Source organism: Chrysemys picta, chromosome 8, assembly GCF_011386835.1.
Source record: "Chrysemys picta bellii isolate R12L10 chromosome 8, ASM1138683v2, whole genome shotgun sequence".
In the NCBI taxonomy this organism is placed as follows: Eukaryota; Metazoa; Chordata; order Testudines; family Emydidae; genus Chrysemys; species Chrysemys picta.
The window spans coordinates 101,174,216-101,191,911 of record NC_088798.1 but is presented as its reverse complement, the minus strand read 5'-3'; the positions used below and the strand labels follow the sequence as shown (position 1 = coordinate 101,191,911).

Genomic DNA, 17,696 nt, shown 5'->3' with positions numbered 1-17,696 from the left:
CCATTTACACCCACTTACTATCATGCAACTTACATCTGTTCAGGGTTGGGTGACATCTTTCCACAAGTGATATGCAATATTAGCAGCTATTAAAGAGGTGGACATAGGATGTGAGAAGAGGACCAAGACCAAAGCCCCACTGGAAAAGAATACACAAAGGAAGATCCTCAGCTGGGGTAAACTGTCGCAGATCCATTGAAATCAACAGAGTTATGACAATTTACACCAGGGGAGGATCTGTCCCAAAGCCTCAACAAAGGAGCTATTGGTGATGTAGAACATCCTTTTAGCTTCTTTTACAAGGCCAGAAGAGGAGTTCCTTAGACTATTGATCATAATAATCATTACAATGGAGGCACCATGTGGAAAATCACTACAATGGAGGCACCATGTGGAAAATTGGAAAGAGTTCAGAGAAGAGCCGTGACAATGATTAGAGGATCAGAAACATGCCTTATACTGATATACTCAAAGAGCTCAATCTATTTAGCTTAACAAAGAGAAGGTTAAAGGGTGACTTGACTACAGTCTATAAGTACCTACCCAGGGAACAAATATTTAATAATGGGCTCTTCATTTTAGCAGAGAAAGGTATAACACGATCCAATGGCTGGAAGCCAAAGCTAGACAAATTCATACTGGAAATAAGGTGTATATTTTCAACACTGAGAGTAATGAACCATTGGAACAATTTACCAAGGGTTGTGGTGGATTCTCCATCATTGACAATGTTTAAATCAAGACTGGATGTTTGTCTAAAAGATCTGCTCTCAGAATTACTTTGTGGAAGTTCTATGGCCTGTGTAATACAGGACGTCAGACTAGATAATCACAGTGGTTCCTTCTGGCCTGGGAATCTATGAATCTACAAAACCACGCTGTTATTTTGTCTGCTGCTTCTACCACCGACCATGCTCTGATATTAGTCTTCATTGGTGACAGTGAAGGAGTTATGTCTTATGCTCTGGTATTTCCCAGAATGATCAGAGCAAGGTTTGTGGCAACTACTGTTTCCATATCTTATTTCTCAGAGGGAAGCATCGTTGCTAAAAAGTCCAAATCCTGTTGATAGTGACGCTGTCGCTACCATTAACATCACTTCCACACACTAAGTAACTGAGAAAAGCAAAGTGAGTGGTACCATGCACTCTGCTGCTACTTCTTTCATTCCTCACAGTTTGTCTGTCACTTTCACCTCTGAAGTACAGAGTGAAGTTGTCTGCTATATTTTGGAAACTGCTATAGTTTGATCAAATCAAAATTTGAATGCCCAGTCAAGGAGACATTTAGTCAATGAATGGTATCGTCCCTAACTTGTTATCTGTCTAGGGTCTGGTATGATCAATGTTTCTGTGCTTCATTTCAAAACCTTTGAGCCAGAGCTAAATGCAAAGTAGTTCCTGCAGAGAAGAGTTCTTTCTCCATTTCAAGCTCATGTCAAAGCAGGCTTCCTTCATACACACCAAAGCAGCTTCTCTGAGTGAGTGTTGGAAGTAAACAAAATATTTTAATTTATTCTCTTTGCTAAAATATTTATATCCTTGTGAGGAAAAACATTCCAATAACACAGGATCAATTCTGAGTTTACACTTCAAACCCAATGAAGCTTTATGGGCAAAGCAGTGCTCCCGAATAAATAGCTAAGATGGAAAATATTTAGGAAAAAAAATGTACTTGATTTTAGTTATGTGAATATTTTGCAAATATCATTTTTCACAACCTTAATATGTGCCGCATCTAGTAAGGAAAAATGTAGAGCTGAGTGAATAGTGGGGAAAACCATTTCCAGTAATATTTGCTCAAATTGGAAAGTGAATTTTGATTTCATTTCCCTTCCACAAATGATGCTCAAATATTTGCCAAAAGTAAATTTAAAATTGTGGTCTTGTTTGTAAAATTAAAAAAAGCAATTTATATTGGTTAATTATATAGCCACACAAAGTTATGCAAGTCTGTTCCAATCAGGGAGCAGAAACAATATCATATGACATATGTAACTGACCAAGGGACTGATCTTGTAAATATTTATACACTTAACTTTCCTCAGATGAGTAGCTTTAATTAAGTCAATGGGACAACTAACCTTAGCGAAGTTATTCATGAATGCAAGAGCTTGCTGCTTTGTGACTCAACCCCAGAGCAAATTTCAACTTTTGAATTTGTAAGAAGCTATGCATAAATGCTCTGCTGACCAAGAATGGCTCACTTAAGAAATCTTCAAATAATTGGAAATAATGAGAATTTGATACGTTCAACTAACAATTCAGAAAGAAGAGACATTCCCTGAATGAATTATTTATTGAGAATTATTTACTCAGCTCTAGAAAAATGTACTTCAAAATGATTTAATGTTTAAATTTTTTGAAAAGTCTATTTACATATGCAAGTCACACTAGTTTTCTTTTCTTTACCTGACATGACTAATGTGTTTGTTCATTGGGGTCCTGATCCTGCATTCCTCACTCAGACAGGATACCCCATTACTTCTGAGGAAATTTCACCCGAATCAAGAATATAGCTATCAGACCTCAATTCTTCTTCTGAAGCAGAAATATAGAATGCTGAATATGCTAACATTGCAGAGAGTCTCAGGGCCTAATCCTGAGAGGTGCTGTGTGCCATTCAGTTCAGGACTGGGCAATCATTTGCACAAAGGGAGTTAAAAATTTGCTCTCCATTCCACATACTTCCTGTTACAATGCAGATGTTCATGAGAGAGCATTAAGAAATAACCTAAATTTAGAGTTGGTCTAGATGATTTGAGGGAGAGCTTTCCAACCTTTACAGAATTCCTAACATTTTAAGATGATAAAGTTGTTGGCTCAAGGCCTGTTATATTTTGCCAACATAAACCTTTAAGATTTTGGAATCCTTAAGTATTCTAGGTTTCAGAGTAGCAGCCGTGTTAGTCTGTATCCGCAAAAAGAACAGGAGTACTTGTGGCACCTTAGAGACTAACAAATTTATTAGAGCATAAGCTTCATCCAAAGAAGTGGGCTGTAGTCCACGAAAGCTTATGCTCTAATAAATTTGTTAGTCTCTAAGGTGCCACAAGTACTCCTGTTCTTTTTAAGTATTCTAGGTTATGACTTTTCGATTTTACATCTTGGACATTTTTTTTGTCTCACTTCTGAAACACAGCAAAATCCTTAATATATTTTGGATGGTTGTGAGGTTAAGTAACATTAATTAAAGATGTTTCATTGAATTTGAAGGGAGACAGTAACTGCTATTGATAGCTGGCCTACAACTCAATGCAAAGAGACGCATGATTGGATGTTATTGATAGGGATATCATTTCACAGTGATTTGAATAGCGGTTCTAATGCATCCCAATTAGTGATGTCTGCTGGTGGTTTATAATGGGTATATGTTCTAGGGTGATCAGATTTTCAAAACAAAACAGCAGGATACTTGCCATATGTGCAGACGGGCTTTGGGACAAGGGGTGCACAGAAGTTCTCATGTAGGCATGAGGTGGGTTTCAGGGTGGTGTTCCCAGCGAGGTTTTGGAACTGTGGTGGGGGTACCCCACTCTGCTAGTTAGTTCCAAACTCCCTCCCCGCTTGCCCGGGAGGGAAGACCTTCCTCCAGCCTTTGGAGAAGCAAGAATTCACATATAACTCACTCCAACACAATTATAAGCAAGCAAAAACAGTCTACGTGCCCCTCCAACAGCAGTCCCTTCGTCACACTTCAGGGTCCCTCCTTCTCTTGGGATTCTGTCCAATTCTCGCGTGTGCTGTAAGATCATAGTGGTGAGACAGACAAGTTGCTCTCAGGCCTGAGCTCGGATGCTGAGTCTGCTGCGTTCCTGCAACAGCAACACATGCCTTCTTCTGCAGCCCACACATTCTTCTCTCAAATGGCATCCCCCCTCGCCCAGGTAGGGAGAGCTTGGCAGAAGGAAGCAGGGGTGGGATTTCCTGCCAGCTCCCTAGCCAGCCAGGGCTCAAAAGAAGCTGGCCCTTTGATGACATGTGGAGTAGGGTCTCCACAGAAGCCAATACATGACAAAATGTTTAAAAAGTCTAAATCAAAACAAACCATTTTGACTTTGTTGAAACAAAGAGTTTACATTGACACAAAACAATTCTTTTCCAGAACTTTCCTTTGGCAGGGAATTTCAAATGAAAATTTCCCTGAAAAACTACAACAGAATCATTCTGAAAAGAGCATTCTACTGGCCATGGCCGTCAACCAGAGTCCAGGGAGCTGCTGCAGGAACAGCCCCCGAGTGTGTAATTCAAGGTAATAGAGCTCTGGTCTGAAGCTGCTGAATAATGCTTCCTCTCACAAGGTCTCAACAAGAGTTTAACAGCATACAGAAGTTCAATCAGAACCCTTTGATGAGCCCATTAAGAAAAATCCTTAAGACAGGACACAATATCAGAACAGTGCATTGCACGAATATAAAAGTACCAGATGGAATTATCATTCCAACATTAGTCTCCCTAATTCACATGATTAACCTTCCCGCAATTCATCTCCATCCCTACTCAAAAAATAAACCAACCTGCAGCATCACTGCTTTTTTAAAGACTCGGTGGCTGTCACATTAGGTTGGCTCGTACGGTGTCTGACTCTAGACTAATTTAATGTACAAAATAATTTTTTTCGTAACAGACAAGAAATCAAGGGCCTGATTTGGATACTCTTGCTCGTATGTTATTCCATCACTACTTGGTATGAGGTAAAGGCATCAGAATCTACTTCAAAGTTTTGGGATGGGGGCCTATGTTTGGGAATTGCTAGAATGTGTGCCTCCAAAGTCTGTGAATTCCCACAGATCCACCAGAGGCCAGAGCCATCTACATGGAGGCCCTGTGCCTCAAAATTGGCTTACAGCTTTTGCAAAAGCTGCACTCCCAGGGTGTCTAATTGTGGCTGTCCCCCAACTCCCTCTCAGGGGGCGGTTCATATGACTCTGGAAGAACCAGCACACATCTGGAGTCCATAGGAGGTTTAAGGGAGGAGGATGGGATAAAGCTGGACAGCACAGCTATCCCTAGCCTCCCCAAAGGCCACCTCCTCCCTGTACAACCTCCAGATGGTTTCCTTGAGGGAAATAAAGGAAACATGCCACGGAGCCAGTACTTTGCCCCTCCATATTCTTCCTCATCCTGGATTCACTTTCTTTTTGTTCCAGTTGCAGAAAGAGGAGGGAGTCATTACCTGGCCCGCAAGGAGCAAAAATATGAATTCTTGATTGCTGTTTTGCTTTATTTTAATTAAACATTAATTGAGAGAAGTGACTGTTATCCACAGATGATATTCAGCAAAAATGAAAAAAGTTAATCTTCCAGGCTTTTTAGGCAGAGAATAGTAAAGGCTGATTTCCTTGTGTGAAAGCTCTTAGGGAAATAATAACAATAAAACATGTACAGATGCTACACAATTCAAATTTGCTTAGCTAAGGGCATTTCATCATGTAACAATTAAAAAGTGTTAATTGCATTACTGATGGAGTGGACAAAATGTTTGGTTGGGTTATTTTTGCTTTTCATTAACTTGCTCATCTACAGCAAACCGTAATTAAAAAGGGTCATGAACAAAATATAACCATACAGCACACTTGTAGGGCCTGATCCAAAGCTCACTGAAGTCACTGGGAATCTTTCCATGAACCTCAATGGGTTTTCATCCAGCCTACAATGCTGGTCATCCAAGGATGGGAAAATGCTTTACAAACAATTCCATAACCTCCACAGCATCCCTGTGAAGTTAGTATTAATACACCTGTTTAATACACAGATAAAGCGAGGGGGGTGGAGAGATATTAATGCCACACTGTTTAGACATGGGGGTCTAAAATTAGACAAGCAAATCCATATTTGGGCACCTCAATAGGAACGTATTGAAGCTAGTGGAAGCTGTGAGTACCCAGCATCTCTGAAAATAAACATACTCATTTAACTGTACAAATACAGTTGCCTAGCTTTAAGCACCCAAGTTTAACTATTTTGACCTAAATGACTTGGCTGAATGTCACAAGGTGTGTTAGGAATGAAACCCAGGCCTCCTGATTATCCAATCCTCTGTTCTCACCGCTATAGTTGATTGCTTCTTCTCAGTCATCAAGAAACATCAGCCTTTTAAAATTAATTTCTCACGTGTTAAGGTGTCTTTCCCCATAACAACACGTTATCTGGAGAAACTCCATGACTAATCATTCCATGATACCCACATTACTAAAAGAGTCAACTAAAAATTGAAATACTTTGTTATTGCAGCATGGTTCCTAGGGTTGGAGGTTTTCTGAATGCGTAACACTTAACAATAATATATATCTGGCAACACACACAACTAGTTCTCAAGACCCTAAAACTCGATATTCTCATTTAATCAATTTCCTGCTATTTCAGAGGCCTCGGGCGTTGGCTCACCTGGGTCCTTCCTGTTCTCTGTTGATGGCACATAGTAGTCTAGTCTCCTGAGGGCTGTAGTACTTTGGTCTAATGTTGGTTGTTGGGGTTAGTGCGCAGGTTCTGGGTGGTGTTGGTGGCCTGGGATAGGCAGGGGATCACACTAGATGACCTAGTGGTCAACTTTTGGCCTTAATATGACTCATGGTAATTCCAGACTTCAACGTGAGGGAGAACGGAAAGGAGCCCCATGTATAAAGAAAGAACAATCAAGGAGTGTTTTCATAGATTCATAGACTCTAGGACTGGAAGGGACCTCGAGAGGTCATCGAGTCCAGTCTCCTGCCCTCATGGCAGGACCAAATACTGTCTAGACCATCCCTGATAGACATTTGTCTAACCTACTCTTAAATATCTCCAGAGATGGAGATTCCACAACCTCCCTAGACAGTTTATTCCAATGTTTAACCACCCTGACACCCTAACTTTTTCCTAATGTCCAACCTAAACCTCCCTTGCTGCAGTTTAAGCCCATTGCTTCTTGTTCTATCCTTAGAGGCTAAGATGAACAAGTTTTCTCCCACCTCCTTATGACACCCTTTTAGATACCTGAAAACTGCTATCATGTCCCCTCTCAGTCTTCTCTTTTCCAAACTAAACAAACCCAATTCTTTCAGCCTTCCTTCATAGGTCATGTTCTCTAGACCTTTAATCATTCTTGTTGCTTTTCTCTGGAACCTCTCCAATTTCTCCACATCTTTCTTGAAATGCGGTGCCCAGAACTGGACACAATACTTTAGCTGAGGCCTAACCAGCGCACAGTTCAATGCTGACAGAATAGCTCTGCATTTTGGCAATCTATATCATCCAGGGATAATAAACAAATGGGTCAAGATATCAACAGAAACCACACATTGCTGAGTTTTGATTTTAATGTCAGCACTCAGAGACTTCTTTTTGTTTTTCTTAATAAGAACATATACCAGTACATCTCAGATTCCAAATACACCACCCGTATCAAGAAAATATTCAACCTTGTGATCAGAATAGACTTACACCTGTTAGACTGAAAATTTTGGAGTTAACAAATAGATCAATAGTTCTACTCTCCACTCAACTCCAGAGTGTGTCAAAGCCAAGAGCACAGAACAAATCTGGGTTGTCCCTGCTCTTACACTAAGTACTGTCCAACTTGTGCAACTCACAAAGCTTATCTGTTAATTGGTTAATCCTGCTGTAAAATGGGGATAATACAATTTACCTCCAGAGGTTGTTGTGAGGCTTAATGATTGTAAAACTCTAAAACATTAGATAAAAAGGTTTTAAAGTTATTATGATTATTAGAAAACTAGCAGGATTTCTGTTTTATTATTCCATGAGTTTGAAATCATTCTATTCAAATGTCTTGCTTAAAAAACTGCCCCCAACTTTAAGTATCAGATCAAATTTTGGCTCAAAACTAAAGCCAAGGGGAGAAACATTTCCACAGGTATTAATTCAAATTCAAGAACTAATTTCAATTAATCCATGTTAATGATTCATTTTTTACTTTTCACAAACATTAAAGTGATGGAACTTTACAGGCACAAAGACTTGTGAATAGGTACTTCTGAGCTGCAATATTTGCTGAAAGCACATTAGGTGTGATACATTCAGTGTGATACATTTGTCTACACCGCTCTGCAGTTTGGATTATGGGGGCGTGAATAGCAATGCATGCATGCTGTGGGCATGAACTGGACTACATTAATGCAAACTAGGAACCTTTCAGTTTGTTCCTGTAGCGTTCATACAGGGGAGTTACAGCACAAAACTTTGGTGCACACGGCTATTCACTCCCCTGTAGTCCGAACTGCAGGGCCCTATAGATTGAGCCTAAATTGTAGTGTTTGAAATTCAGGATGTGTCTTTTAGTTATATAAGAGTTAACCAATTAGGGATCAGAAATAGTACAAATCATCCACTCAGGGAATGGGCCATGACTTTTATGAATGAGCCCAAGGCACAGGCTCCCTGATGCTCCTTCTAGGGGTACTGAACTTCTGAACCATCACCCTCCCAGGCCTCATAGGTAAATACCACAATCTAGATTCTAACCTGTACTAGTTGAGAACAAGTAGATACTTGATATAGCATACCAAGTTCTATTTCCTGTAACTTGAAATGCTTTCATCAGTTCCTTTTCGGAAACGATAAAAGTGAATATAAATTTTCTTCTGCCTATTGACCTTTCATTTCCCTGACCAAGACAATAACATTTCCTGGGGGCATTTTTGCAAGGTCAAAAAGACTTAATCCGCTGATCGTGCACATACAGGGCTGACCCTCATTTGAATTATTGCAACTGTTCACACTCCAGTAGATCTGCAAATCTGATGGAAACAAATCAGAACTGGTATGTTGGAATAGGAAATTGTGCTTCCTAGAAAACATGACAGGCGGACAAAACCAGAAAGAGACACAATCACATTAAATATTCATCCCATCCTGGGGGGCTGTTGTGCTGTTAATGCACGCAAGTAATAGGAGTTACAAATGTGTACGGGCAGCAGAAGACTCTGGAGTACAGAGATTGCAGTTAAGAATTCACATTTGCCAAGAGACGTCACCATTACCGCACTGTGTTGATTCTTTAATGGGATATACACCTCTACCCCGATATAACGCGACCTGATATAACATGAATTCGGATATAATGCAGTAAAGCAGCGCTCTGTGAGGGCGGGGCTGCACACTCCGGTGGATCAAAGCAAGTTCGATATAATGCGGTTTCACCTATAACGCAGTAAGATTTTTTGGCTCCCGAGGACAGCGTTATATCGGGGTCGAGGTGTACTGTGTGTTCAATGCAACTCTCTTCCTTCATCAGTAGGTTCTGAAGAAGTAAGGCCTATGGAAAAATAAGACCATTACTGTTTCTTCTCTGAAGTTCTTGGCTCACTTGGGGGAGGAGGGGTCTAATCTATTAATGTTAACCGAAGTTGCACCTTCATAAGGACCCTTAGCTAATTTCTAATACATGCATAGTTTTTAAGAGAGATTTACATGAAAACCACAAACAGAGAGGATTTAATGTCTTAAATAGGTGCTGTCACAAAGTAGCACTAAGAATTGTATTTACTCATTTCAAGTCCCTTTTTTTGCTGAAATATTGCCTTTATTCATTTTATAGCGTTAGATAACATGGAACACACTCTCTGAAAGGGCAGTAAACTTCAGTGCCGATTACAAATGAATCTTTATCTCTGGATAACGGAGTTGGAAATTAGTGGTTATCAAGAAGCATATTGTAAAGCATAATGCTGCTGTGAATAATGAACCATATCTAGTGTTTTGATAAACTTCAGAGATCTAAATGGGTCCTGGGGGAAAAAAAGGCACCCAGCACTAGTACCTGCTCCCGCTTTAGAAATAATCACGAGTGCTCCAATTCTCAGAAGACTGAGTAAAATTCAATTTTAAAAATGAAGACTATGATTCTCCTATCTCTTCAAAGAGATAACTTTCTAGTGCACAGCTCTATCCTTGCTTTTTATCATTAAAGATAACTAGCCTGGTGCAATTTTCCTTCCCTACCATTTGTGTTGTTTTATTTTTATTAACTCCTTTGTAATACCTATTACTACTGAAAAGGGAACTTCATAATTAAAGTAATTATTGGTCTTGATTTTTGTTCTCTAAGCTGGGTTGTTTTTGTAGGAGCATAGTGGAAGAATAGGGAAATATATCTCAAACACTGCAGTCAATTGTACCTCAGAGCACATACACTTAGATTGCTTTTCTTTGATGCTGCTGCCAATTCCATTCACAAGCGTATAAAAAAAAGGTCATGACATTTAGAATAACAGTACTCTGAAAATTAAATGTTCCTTTACATTTTTAATTTCTGAAAGTAATTTATTATGGAATAATATTTGAATATGATTGAATGAATGTGTAAAGATTAATACAAAGCTGCCTTTAAATTGAAGTTCGCAAGCACAACTGTTTAACCCTATTGCACAATAGGTATAGAAAAGTTTATGCAATATTCAAGGAGCTGCAATTCCATTTTGCTGGAAGCGCTTGTAGTGTAATTCTCTTTAGTATTTTTTCACTCACATTCCTGTGTGAGGCATTAGCTTCAGGTCTCTATCTATTTCTCTTTAACAATATGCTTGTGTTTGAATGGATTTCACAAAATCGGTTTCTAATAAGGAACGGGCTATAGGGTATCATCTGTCAACACAATTCTTTTATATGAATCCACTGCTTGAAACCCCATTTGAGAAAATAAATTAATCTGAGAATCTTTCTGCTGTTTATACCAGCACAGCAGGATAATGCTAATTATATAATTGTAGTGCATGAAGAAAACTAAAGCATTCATCTTTCATACATGACTTCATACAGCTCTTCTTTCACATCAAAGAAAGCCAATGTCCAGGGAAAAGTCAGGAACAACAACTTCTTGCTCAGAATAAAGATGGGAGAAAACAACAGCCACCAACCTTAACCCCAAACTCAGATTGCACCTTTTATTGAAAGTCTGAAATACTGCCGTTAACGAGAGAAAACCATTTGTTTTTGTACTCTAATGATTCTGTGACCAGAGACGCTTTATGGTAGTCAGCTGGTCTACATGTCATGATCAGATACATCTCATGGGTATTAGCTTGGCTAGAACTCAGAGCATATTACTGCAAAAGCACAGGTGTCCACCACTTGAGCTAATGGAGAATGCCCATGAAAAGTAGAAGTACTAAGGCTTCTCTCTTCTGAAGTCAGCAATTAAGCCTTCAATATCCTCACACAAGCCTGAGCAGATCTGACTACTATCCACCCAGTGAACGACCAACACACACTGCAGATTCCCTTTTTGTATACTGCTAAAATTGTACCTGGGGTATAATTGATACTGGCATATGGGGCTTATTCCCATGCTCGAGCAGAAACATTTTTTGTGGGAGCCTCTTGTTAAAAGATTGACAGCACACAATGAGCTGAAGATGACCTGAACCTTAATGAGCCAAAGTCAAAGGTCATGTGTAAGAAACTGGGTAAATCCAAGGATGTATTAATTGGTGTAATAGGCACATTGAAGGGTCTTGAGGAAAATTTAAGAGATATGCCTATATCTCTTGTGAAGCCGTGGAGGATTGCCCACTAACACAATGGTTCCATTTGGCTCTCTGAGTTTATAAGCATAAGGCCAGATTGTGCAGCTGCTCTGCTTGTGGTACAATGAAGCTCGGCGCGTGGAGTGGCTGCAGAATCAGAAGGGTAGGCCTCTAAAGACAAACAAACACGCTAGACAGCTATGACTGACATTGCATCTCTTAAAATGTAGTTTCTACTGGCTAATTTTCAGAGCTCCTGTTAACTTAAGAAGAAAACATCTGTTTAACCTGCCACCCAAAGATACGGTGATATAGTAGCAGTTGTCAAAAAGAACTGTATAATCTTTCATTCAAATTATGGTGCCAGCCATGACTCTCATGATATTTTCATTTGTATCTATTCCTGGAGCACCCTTCATGGCTTTTGGTCACCTGGATTTTCCAACGATATGCACAGGGCACACCTACAATAATACACACCTGCTCAGTAGCTCAATGCTTCAGTAAATTATATAAACCCACCAACGGTCAAATTCTGGCTAACACAGAGAAGCCGATTTCCACCCTCTCTGCCCACAAAAACCAGCACATGTAGATGCTGCAAAAGTGGCACTAATATATACCTGTAGCCTGCCTTATGAGCAGTTCCTTTGCACATATTGTGCATGCAGGAGGAGACTATCCCTGTGCTGGAGCACTCATGTACACATATACATACTGACTTCATTTCCCATGTGGCCATATCCCCCCACGTTAACTAGAGAAGACCCACAGACTGCTCTCTCCATGCCTTTCTGGGTGGGTCAGAATCGAGGCAGTCATTGAACTAATCTAATGTATTCTTACCGCTGTCACCAGTTCACTGCTCACTGTCAACCAGAATTTGGCCCCAGGAAGCAGCAGTCAGAAAAGTAGCTGTGTAGATCACCCAAGCCCTAAAGTTAATGCTTTGCATGCGGAGTTAAAAAGTTTGAAAGACAAGCAAAACAATAGTCTAGACGGAAGAATACATACATCCTGTCAAACCGGATTGATCAAGATAAGGTTTATTAGAATTTTTTCTGTTGTCTGAATGAAACTGTAAGCTTAAAATGTCACTGAAGATTTATTAATCTGATACTATATCTGATAAGGGCAACGAAGAGTCATATAGGGAGCAGATTATTAGAAGACAAGTGTGTGTGTCTGTGAAAGAGAAAAAGACAATATGAATTTATCAGTGAGTATTCTGTAAACAAATAATTCAGGCCACATAAAGCAATATTGAAATTAGACATTGTATTACAGAATCTCACCAGCTAAAATGTTTCATCTAAGTTTGATCCTTGGTAGTCCATCAAATCCGATGCTCAGAAAAAATACTGATGCCTTCCAAAAGAGGGAATAAAGCTGAGTTTTCAAAATCTTAGCTGGAGAATGATGCCTCATTGTTCTAGAAAGAAGATAAATCTTTCCAGAGCAGTCATTAATGTGTAAGTTTACTTTGTGGTGTTGGAGGAATTTTCAGATAAATAAAAACTGCAGTAATATGAGTATTGCTAAACAGAGCAGTCTCAGTACAAGTTATTCTGGTTTTATGTGGCAAATCCTATAGTCTCTATGGAAGGAAAACTCCCACTGATTTCAAATTGAGTTTTGCCTGCATAAAGGAAAGTACTGCAGGATTTGGTCTTTCGTGTGTAGTTGAATAGGCATCTGTGTGTGTGTGCGCGGGGGGATGGAGGGGGGAATTATGTATGCAAATTATGGCTATATGCACCAAGACTTCAATTCTGCTCAACGTCAAGCCTGTGAATAGTCTTACTGAAGTTAATGATGAAGCATGTGGTTAACTTTCTGCAGGATCAGAGCCTTAGTGTGAAATTCACCCTGCTGCCTAGCACCTGCACAAGGCTCTCTGCAGCGCATAAACTCTTAATGTGAGGCTTCTGTTACAGGGAAGCCCTAATGCTGGCTTTCTGCACTGGCTTTTCAGTGGCTTCGTGTGAAAATAGGTGGCAGCAGTCCAGAGCCTAGTTCCTACCAGCCAGGTGTCTGCACTACAACCAGCACCCTTGTTAGCAATCTCAGCAGAAATGCCAGAGGATGGAAAGACCTCAGAGGCCTTCTTTACACTATGATTTTGTTCTTAACATTTCCCATTGTTACTATCGCTGGTGCAGCTGCACAGTGGGGAACAATATTATAGACAGGATGCCACCTATGTTGGTCTTTTAAGCACTACATCCTCTAATCCTCTAAGGAGGATTAGACAACAGTGTAATTAAAATGCTAATGGACACCTGCAGCCCCGCTGTTGTTGCTCCCCCGTGTGGAGCTGCACTGTTAAGAAAAAAAAAGTCCAGTGGGGTCACAGCCAGAGAGAAAGCTCCTTTTGCTCTGTCTCTCCAGAAGAGGGCTGAAGCACATTGGCAGGGCAGTTGTGAGAAGCTTGCACTGTTGCTGCTGCTGCCCTGCCATCTCTGTCTCATAGTTAGATAGGACTTAAGCTCCTTTTGTAAGCACCAATTCCCTTCACACTGGACCATTCCTATATGGCTCACGATTGCTGAGGTGAGGGGAATTAGCCCATGAAACTTGCAGATGTCTTCAGATCTAGGCATGGATCTCATGGCAGCCAGAGGGAAGAGCCATCCACGTGGGGACCTTTACCTTTAAGTTTCTCTATACGGTAATGCAGCATCAGTCGGCTACTGTACTGGAACTGTCGCAGCGTCAACCAGCCAATCTCTCAAATACTCGTGTCTGTACAGCTTTAGGCCTCCTTACTGAATCTGTCACATAACCCCCATTCAGCTACTAGTACTAGTTTTATAAGGAAAAAGGCCGCCTTGAGAGAACAATAAAGTCTCATATATTATCTTCTAATATAAGAATATCATCAGGCCAACTGCCTCCCAAGTGATCCCTTGTGGCCTTGATGTCACTCTGTGGCAGCCCTGCCTCAGTTTCCCCACTTTTCAGGGCTATCTCCATCAAACTGCCAAACAATTCTTCTCTGGGGTAGCACAACCCTCCTTGGGGCTGGATTTATTAACATAATAAAATTATTCCCAAAATAAAGTTTTCAAAAATCCTATCAAGGCCATTCTCCCAGTCTCTACCCTGCTTGGCATCTCCCAGGCCTTCCCTACCTGGAACCCTTTCCCCTGCAGACTCAGGGCTCCCTGCTGGAGATTACTCACTCCCAGCAGACTCTGTACTGTCTCCCTGAGCATCCCTGTCTCTGCAGCTTTCTGCTGCTCTTTATAGGAGAATCCATTTCTCCATACCCAGTTGGTTCTACTAATTAAATCATACACCTGATCCCAAGTGTGACATCTAAAGCTAACTGTATGGGGCTGACCAGCACCAGGCCTCTGGCCCTTTAAGGGCAGGCCACCCCATCATATGAATCGAGGAATTTACTTTATGCCTTTAGTATTTTCCACTCAAAATAAATAATACTTGTTAATAATGATTAGCGAGAGCACAAGTATTCTATGACACCATCTATAAAGTGGGTGCCAATTTCACTCAGTTAAGATGTTTGAGAGTTCAATAAGAAAGCACTTTACGTTTAGAAAATGATTTGTCATACACTAGCTGACAACATAACTTTCTTAACACTTCCTGAAACAAGTGGTAGAAACAAAATATCTCAAGGTTTCTTAAAAACAAAGCAGTCCCAGTAAATCACTTAACATTGCGTGCAACAGCTGAACTCACCAGTCTTCTCAGCCCTGTGTTTTGGGCTTTCTTGTCCTGGAAGACATGGGCAGGGCCCCTCACATCGCGCTGCGATAGTTTTGTCAGAAGTACAAGCATGAAACTCCAACTTGCACTGTAATTGCAAGAAAACAGGAATGTACATTGGCGAAATCACACTTAGCCATACTAATATTTGACAGATTAAAAAATTCATCCTTTACTAAAGGTGTTATGATTTTTAATTAATAACAATACCTACCTCTTATATAGTGCTTGTCATCAGTAGATCTAAAAGTACTTTTCAAAGTATCATTATCCCCATGTAACAGATGAGGCAACTGAGGCATGAGGTGACTTGCCCAGGGTTACTCACCAGTCCAGTGGCGGAGCTCAGAATAGACCCCATGTCTTCTAAGTTCCAGTCAGTGCTCTATCCACTAGACAACACTGCCATACTTCAAATATGCAGTTCTAATTTAAAATCAAGCTAGTCTCTGCGACCTGTTTATCACGGACTGCTACAGCTAATATCACTCATACAGCAGTACAGATTAATGACCTTGTCCCGGGAGGTGCTGACTGCTCTCAACTTCCAATGAAGTTAATGGGCTGCACTGAGTCAAAGACGAAATTCCACTCCGCACAAGAGTGGGCCAAAGGGAGTTGAGAGCATTCAGCCCTTTGCATGTGAGAGATCACCCCTAACCAACATGAGTAGTTCTTCAATGTGCAGCCTTCCGCGGGACTCCTCATATGAGGAAGGTTTTAATCATTCATACAAAATATATCTATGGGCTAGATTCTAAGTTGCCTGAACAACTGTTTAAAATCCCTCTCCATAAAAGCAGAATAACCACTGAGCGATGTAGCCAAATCCAGAAATGTAACAGGACCACTAGCCAATCAAATATAAAAAATTAAAATAGGCCCCCCTGTAAGAAGGTAAGTAAATTGGGCAGTTTCCCCATACCCTCGGTCCTCCTCCAACAGCCTGAGCAAACAGATGGGCTTTGCAGCATATCTTGAAAATCAGGAGATTCCAGATCTTTAGGGCAATGGGGCTTGGGAAGCTTTGGATCCAAAGGGAGGCAACTAAGGAAAACTATTGTTTCATAAATGTGCTAATAAAAAAGTGCAGGTCCATAATGTACTTACCGTTCATTGCCTTTACTGTTAGAATTACATGTATTGTACCACTGATTTCCTTTTAACAAAGAATGTATTTTCAATTGTCCTCCCTGATCCAAAGATCTTTTCCCCACATTGAACATTACAACAATAAGAAGAGCTGATCATACAAGGTGCCAGATAAGGTGGACTAACCCACGACCAGGGTTGCCAACTTTCTAGTTGCACAAAACTGAACACCCTAGCCCCGCCCCTTCCCTGAGGCCCCACCCCTCCTCGCCTCTTCCCTGAGGCCCCGCCCCCCCACTCACTACATTCCCCCTCTCTCGGTGGTTCGCTCTCCTCCACCCTCGCTCACTTTCACTGGGCTGGGGCAGGGGTGTGGGCTTTGGGGTGGGGCCGTGGATGAAGGGTTTGGGGTGCAGGAGGGGCTCCAGGCTGGGGGGTGGGGCTGAGGGATCTGGAGTGCAGGAGGAGGCTGCGGTTAGAGGCAGGGGGTCAGGGTGCAGGAGGGGGTGGGGGTGAGGGCTCTGGGGTGCAGGAGGAGGCTCAGAGCTGGGGGTTGGAATGCAGGAGGGGATATGGGCTCTGGGCTGGGGTTCAGGGTGTGGGAGGGGGCTTTAGGCTGGGGCAGGGGGGGTGAGGGCTCTGGGGTGGGGCCGGGGATGAGTGGGTTAGGGTGTGGGAGGGGGCTCTCAGCTGGGGCAGGGGGGTTGGGTGTTGGCTTACCTCGGACAACTCCTGGTCAGCGGTGCAGCGGGGGGAGGGGGGGCTAAGGCAGGCTGCCTGACTGTCCTGGCACTGCGTTGTGCGCGCCCCGGAAGGAGCCAGCTGGTCCAGGTCCTAGGTGTGTGTGTGTGGGGGGGGGCAGGAGGCTCCACACGCCACTCTCGCCCGCAGGCACCCCCTCACCGCCATTGGCCAGTTACTGGCCAATGGGAGTGCGGAGTCAGTGCTTGGGGTGGGGGCAGTGTGCAGACCGGACCTGCTGGCTGCTTCCGGGACACAGCGCGGTGCCAGGACAGGTAGGGACTAGCCTGCCTTAGCACCGCAGCACCGCTGACCAGACCAAAAACCAGACACCTGGTCACCCTACCCACGACTAAAATGTTATTAATGATAAAACAACACTGATTTTTATTAGAGAGATTCTGATTTTTTTCCTTTTTTTAAAAAGTAGGTCAGAGTGTTTAGGACCCAGCTGCAGTGACACAATACGTTTTGAAATGCACAGATTGATTAAAAGTCTGTAATGTTACCCAATCAGAATGCAGTGGACAAACGTAGCTTCTGCAGCAAAATCCACTGAACAAAATGACAGCATCTTTTATTATGTTGGTACAATAGAAGCAGAGCGAATGGAATAGGATGTTGTTACAAGATAAATGCCTCCTACTTTGAAAATACCATAAAT

At 41.7% G+C, this 17,696-nt stretch overlaps 1 protein-coding gene across 2 annotated transcripts in view; it reads right to left on the bottom strand.

The window, feature by feature from the left end:
* The window catches only part of SPOCK1 (SPARC (osteonectin), cwcv and kazal like domains proteoglycan 1), a 487,880-nt gene that overhangs the window by 82,789 nt on the left and 387,395 nt on the right, over positions 1 to 17,696 (bottom strand). For both annotated transcript variants that reach the window (XM_065555045.1, XM_065555046.1), the window contains exon 6: positions 15,173 to 15,287. In XM_065555045.1, the coding sequence (XP_065411117.1) occupies positions 15,173 to 15,287 (115 nt within the window). The remainder of the gene's footprint in view (positions 1 to 15,172; positions 15,288 to 17,696) is intronic.